The sequence below is a fragment of the Trachymyrmex cornetzi genome, unplaced genomic scaffold (genome assembly GCF_001594075.2).
Source record: "Trachymyrmex cornetzi isolate Tcor2-1 unplaced genomic scaffold, Tcor1.1 scaffold59, whole genome shotgun sequence".
Lineage (NCBI taxonomy): Eukaryota > Metazoa > Arthropoda > Insecta > Hymenoptera > Formicidae > Trachymyrmex > Trachymyrmex cornetzi.
In genome coordinates, this window is record NW_017299903.1 from 780,365 (window position 1) to 787,471 (window position 7,107).

General features: G+C 30.6%; 1 protein-coding gene across 11 annotated transcripts in view; it reads right to left on the bottom strand.

Annotated features, from left to right (window-relative positions):
- Nucleotides 1-2,261: 2,261 nt before the first annotated feature.
- shi (dynamin-1 shibire) overlaps nucleotides 2,262-7,107 on the bottom strand; it is a 100,730-nt gene continuing 95,884 nt past the window's right edge. For all 11 annotated transcript variants that reach the window (XM_018515720.1, XM_018515721.1, XM_018515715.1 and 8 more), the window contains one exon: nucleotides 2,262-4,013. In XM_018515720.1, the coding sequence (XP_018371222.1) occupies nucleotides 3,950-4,013 (64 nt within the window). In that variant the 3' untranslated portion in view covers nucleotides 2,262-3,949. The remainder of the gene's footprint in view (nucleotides 4,014-7,107) is intronic.

Below are 7,107 nucleotides of genomic sequence, written 5' to 3' on the forward strand. Positions count from 1 at the left end.
AGGTATAAATAGCGTACTCATACGCACGCGACGCAAGTCGCCGAGGAACATTTCCTTAACACATTACTTTTGGTAATTAAGCTGCACGCTTATTTTCAAGATATGGACTCTAAAACTCTTATATCAAGCAAATATATATCTGAGGTGACAGCTGTACGAGCTATAAGTGAATTTTTTAACTTTTTTTCAATTTTCTCATGAAATTCAGTACAGTTGAGATCCTATTTATGCGTACTTTAATTTATGTAATAATATTTTTGCAATCCGTACATCCAATACGGAGATTTTTCACTGAATGGAAATGTGGATAAAACAGGAGGCTTTAGCATCGATTAAGGTCGTATCTTTCGTTATTAAAAAATATCTTTCTTGCTAAATAATTTTTATTTTTTTTTAATCATGTACTAAATTTTCTATTATTAATGTGCTAATATGCTCCATATAATAATAATATAATTGTAGTAATAATACGCGTATAATAATTAGAGTTCCCCGGGAAAAAATGTTTTGTATATAATTATATATGTGTAAATTATATATAATTTTATATAAATTATATATAAACATATTAAGTACCGTGGAAAATTCGTGTCCTTTTTCGGAGAAAAAACGATACGAACTTTTTTTCCGCGGTACCTAATATATATAATTGTATATAAAATATGTCCATTTGTATAAAATTATATAAACTTTTATATAGTTTTACATAATTTTATATAATTATATAGTATAAAACATTTCTCGGGGAATTCGTAATTATTACCTTCTGTATAAAAAGTACCGGGAATCGTTAAAAAAAACACAGAATATTTTATTTATTCATCAAAATTTATTTTGTCGCCTTCAAAGTAATCCCCATCGTTTGCAATGCACATGTGAAAACGGCGAAACCAATCTTCCATGCACTTCTGGTAGGCCGATTCTGGTATGGCCTTCAGAACACGCTGCGAATTCCGTTTGATGTCATCAATCGATGAAAAACGAGTACCACGGAGTAGCAATTTCAGTTTCGGGAAAAGAAAGAAGTCGCACGGTGCCAAATCAGGCGAATACGGTGGATGGTCGATAGAATTGACCGAGTTTTTGGCCTTGTAATCGGCCACAATCGTGGCTCGTCGTGTAAAATCCACGAATTGTCTCGCCACAATTCGGGCCTTTTTCGCCGGATATTTTCGCGTAAACGCCTCAAGACACTTAAATAATAGTCTTTATTGACTGTTTGGCCCTCGGGGAGAAATTGCCAACCTAAAAAAAAAAACATTTTACCGCTACCTCTTCCGCGGTTCATTTAAATGACAATTTCCCGGTACTTTTTATACAGAAGGTATACATGTATTATTGCTACAATTATATTATTATATGGAGCATATTAATACATTAATAATAGAAAATTTAGTACTTGATTTTTTAAGAAAATAAAAATTATTTAGTAAGATATTCTTTAATAACAAAAGATACGACTTTAGCACATTTAAGATATAAAGATGCTCCTGAGCCAGAGCGTCACGTGAGCGATCGGTGGCTCGAGCGATAGTGAGGGTCGCTAGCTGAAATCAGTCCGAAATGTGTATCTAATGCAGAGCACTGAATTATTTATTTATTATTATAGCCCATTGAAAAATGATAATAAAATCGATGTCGAATCGACATCGATTTGATGATTTCGACATCGAATCGACATTAATTCAATGTCGATTCCATTATCATTCCACACTAGATATAGTTAAATTACGATAGACCATCTGTCATCTATGTATACCTATATTAGTTTGTTTACACATATTCACGCACGCACGCACATATAGATATACATATATAATTATATGAGAACACTTGAAAACATTGTTTAAAAAAATGAATTTAAAAATTAAAATTATTAAATAAAAAAAAAACGAAACTTGAGTGACAATTTTCTTTTCTGAAACATATTCTTTACGAATGAAAATTACAAAATAAACAAAAAAAATTACAAAATAAAATTACAAAATTACAAGAAAATCGGAGATGGGAGTGTTGTGTATCTACCCTTTTATACATCAGTCGTATACTAGAAAAAATCATGTATATTACAAGTTATGAAATATAATACTACACATGAAACACTTATTTTATAATATATAAAGTAATATATAATAAAATAATTACAAAACATATAATGTATACAAAATGTATGCATAAATGATATATCATTTATAAGATATATTATATAATTTATGGCAGAAACGGAGCATTACCCACAATGATAAAACGAATTGTTTCGTATTAAATATTCATTTATTTGATTCATTATATGTCCTATACACATTGATCGTCATCAGTCAGTGTTCACATACTATAAGACTGGCTGTTAGCGTAGTAATGTTTGATAATACAAAAATCTCTTTCTTCCTAACACATTTACGTGTAATACTATATTTGTAAATTCTATATGTACAATTTCCGTTACTTCATTTATAGTTTGTTATTTTGACTTCATTTACAGAATAATTGTGATGCGTTTTTCAATACCGCCATCGTCGCGCAGTTATTAACATTATGATGCAAAAATAACTATAAAAAGATACGTAAAAATAATTGCGCATGCGTCAATAAAAAACAAATTCTACACGATTGCTCAAAATAAATATCACTATCTTCATCTTTTGTATCTTTTACATACCACTCATTGCAGAACAATGGCTCTACTGTTTACGCTTCGTTGTTTATCGCAGAATTTCTAGAGATCCTTAAAGATAACATCGTTATTGTACCTAATAAACGATTATTTTGGCACGATCGGACAAGCAGATCTGTTTCATTACGATAATAATGCATTGATCACAATAATTTATATTTCCGTGTGATTTTTCACTGCAAAATTTCTCTGGAATGCTGATAGCGTGTCTGATCGCAAGCTCCCCGTTTCTTATGAAATGTGACTTAGTCTTTCTGTTTTAATTAATTCTTTTATAATTGAGGTAACTGAGTTGTTCATACTCGTCTTGTATGTGAAAAAAAAAATCACTTCTACAATACTTCCATTGCGGAACTCACGACAAGAAGGATACGATGTATCTCAAATATCGCATAAAGGCAGGAGAGTAGTAGAAAGGAGTATTTAAGGTAACCGGTAAAGTTTTTAAATTATTCATTTGCAATTTCACGGTTACAAATCATTAATCGAAATTAAATTATACGACAATACTGCGACTTCGACATTTCTCGAAAGACTAAAACTCGTACTCTTGAGAGAAAACTTGTTAGTAGTCTTAACTTGTTCATAATACTGATAATTGCGATTTTAAATGGCTTTTTAAATTGAACAAAAACGAGAAGTGCTGAATCTGAATCGTCTTTCTTGTAAGATCTCTATTTGTCGTTTCGCACGAAATCATCCTTTTAAAAATACACCTGATGCGTGTCGAGCGCAGTGTTAATACTTAGAACTACATCATAATCTAATGCGAGTCTAGCTGTACATAAGTCATAAATAAAGATAGAAGACGAAGTATACACCAGAGAAAGAAACGGTTGAAGAAGTGACTGATGGAGTCTAACTGACTGTTTCAACCATCGAGAACAAGCAATTTTTTTGCGTCTGATCTTCGTCTGTTGGTTCCTCTTTCTTCTCTAGTATTCGCATAACACAGCCTTATTCCTTCTTCTCTCTGCACAAATGGTTCCTTCTTGCCTTTCTAATTACTCCTCGTGATTCCTGTCACTGTCAGCAAATGTCTACAATCTTCGACATCAAGGCCGCTGAGATCAGAATATAGAACGCTCGCTTTAAGAGATCTTTGTGTTCTCATCGCGTAACTGAGGATTTTCTTCAGTCAACCTTGCCTTGCGGTACATCCGATTTGCCATTGTCCGTCATTCGGGACGAGACTTTTCCTGATGCTGTCTCGGACTGTTGCATCTTGTGTAGCACAAGCTGCTGTCTTGTATGCCACTGCTGTGTCGGACTGGCTCAGTTTAGTCGGCCAGAATATGGTCTGTCAGGAATTCGGGGGGGAATATTAGGTACGGGACGCCTACAACATAGATAGATATTGATTGTTGGATATATGCTTATGAAATATAAAACAAAAACACGATGTAAAGGGGGAGCAGTCATTCAACGAAAGAGACGTGATATTGATACATAAACAGACAAGCATGAGAAATTTAATGTTAAAAAAAACTTTTCTCTCTCTTTAGTTTTAAATATATTAAAACTTAAATATTTTCAGTTAGTTAATAGGACCAAGAGAGATAAAAAAAGAGAAAAAGGAAGATACAATACATTCGGAAACATGTATAATAGATATTGTAATAAATTATAAAATTTATAAGATAAAAAAATAATATAAATAATATAATGTAGATTTGTTCAGTACTAGATGATTAAAATTTCAAATATCGTTTAATTATATCAGAATACTAAAAATCATTATTTTATCTTAGGCCTTAGGCAAACGTAACAATTTTTACGAAGTAGCAACAAACTAGTGAAATTGTATAGAATCAATCATGTTTTGTTAAAAAAAGATATATATGTATAAATACACTACTCAATAAAATTAGAGGATCACCCTGCAAAAATCTCAAGATAGAAGAACTTTATAAAAAATCATTGTATCGAGACGTTTAAAAAATTTTATAGCTTGAAATCTGTATAATCTGGTGAATGCCTTTTTTCAAGTCAACACAGATTCTTAATGTGTAAAAAGTTTTTATTATTTTATAAAATTAGCAACAGTAAATGTTTAGCGATCTCTGTTTTTAGATCCTCTTTAGTGCAATATAAAAAATAAGAAATAAAATAGAAAATACATGCTATTAATCTTATCAGCGTATGTAAATGAATCTTGTAAAGCATATGTTATGTTCTTATAAAGCATATGAGTGTAGTGATTTTGCGAACGTGTATAGAATTGAACGTGTATAAAAAGTATTATTGGCTACGCCGTCTTATAAATCTCCTTTATACGCATCAATACAGCAAACTGTCAACTTTACTAAGTAATAAATTACATTATTATATAATTCGAATAAACTGATTTTCTATTGTGACTTACGTGAAATTGATAAGTGGAGCGCATTGAGATGTTGACAATTCTAAAGTTCTACCTCGAATGAAAAATTTTTAATGACTATCATTCCAGATTGAAATTTACTCTTGAATAAGATGGTAGTTCTTTAAATTTCCTGAATGTTACGCTAATCAAATACAATAATTCTTTGATTTGCAACTTATACACAAAACCCATGTGTTCGCGACGTTACTTAAACTATCACTCTCACCATCCTCTCGGTCAAAAAGTAGGAGTGACACTGAGCTTAGTTGACAGAGTGCTTAATTTATTCCACCTAAGGTTCCAGAGAGAATTTTGACAAAGCTATACTACAAATTTTACTTAGTAATGGATATTCGTTAAAAATGATCTTTGATAATACTAATAAAAGATTACATAGTAAATTCTAACAATTAAATCAAAATTCGCTGAATATGGATTTCCATAATAACCGGAAAGTTCAACAATCCAGATATTTCATCATTCCTTTCTTAAATAAAATTTCAGATAAAATAAATAAGTTTCTTAAAAACAAGCCCATTGTTCGTATGACCTACATAGGATTTAACAAGTTAAGACAATTTATCAGAGTTTTAACCTTTAGACTGCTGGGAAAGCCACTTTTGTGGCTTTTGAGTGTGGTTTAAAATACCACCATTTTTTATTATATTTTTAATACTAGTATTGTATTAAACATAATTGTATACATGTTGCCCAAACTATATAAAAAATTTAAGCATTGAAAAATATACAAAAAATTTTTTTAATTATAAAACAAAAAAAGTAAAAAAACAATACAAAAAATAAATTTAAAAACCGAACAAAAAAGAAAAGTCAAAAAGGAATTACAAATTTTCTACGTCCATGTCGTTAGCTCTGGATAATGTTAAAGGAAAGTTCTGAGTCGACTATACGTTTATATTCATCTATGTGTCAATATTGTGTTTAGGGCTCGAAATTTTATAAATCTATGCTCAGAATTGGAATCAGCAATACCAAATAAATATTTTTTATATTTGATCGTATGTTCCTTGCTAGGAAAGCTACTTTTGTGACTCTGCACAAATCAGAAATTTTGCGCCATGTGTATGTTATTTAATAGAAAAATTTTTGAGAAAAAAGAATCACTATTTTAATGAAAAAATGCCGGCAGTCTAAAGGTTGAAAGATAAACTTCCTTAGGTTTCACACACAAACGTGGTCTATGAAATAAAATGTAAAGAATGTGATGCGTCGTATATGGATTAAACGAGCAAAATCGTAGAAATTAGAATAAAAGAACCATAAGAACCATATAAGATGGAATATAATTCAGCACTCAGTAATAACAGAACACAAATTAGAAAAGTCACATGATTTCGATTGGGATAACAAAAAGATCTTGGACGAGGAGACAAACTTTAAAAAGAGATAGATTTCCGAAATGTTATGAACAAAAAAAAACAAATGAATGGGTTAAATTTACAAAATGACATTGAACTTTTAAATCCCTTATATTTTAATCTTATTTAACGTTATCTATACATTCAGCTATTTATATTATACAAGAATTTATAGCTTCAACAATTATCATATCATGTTTGAAAATTCATATAAATTGTTAGCTTTATTTATTTTACTTAACCTCTTATCTAAAAGTATATTATTTACTGCATTTTAACTTTTATTGATTTTAATTAATGACACATTTCATCCTTTCAGTGTACATTGTATGTGTCGGTTTAATGTTTGCGTGATAACTTTCATTTGAGGTAGAACTTTAGAATTGTCAACATCTCAATGTGCTCTACTTATATCTATTTCATGTAAGTCACAATAAAAAATCAATTTATTAAAATTATATAATAATGTAATTTATTAGTAAAAAATCTGGCAATTTGATGTATTAGGGGATCCTAAAGCAAAGCTCGAACTCCGAAAAATCACTAGATGTCGCGCCGCGCGCCGCACATCGGACATGTCTTTTTATACTACACAGCAATATCTCACGCAGCCTATGATACACGCAGTCACACATACGTGTCAATTTTCGTACAACGAATTCGTCGCGATAAAGCGTCTAAATCTAATT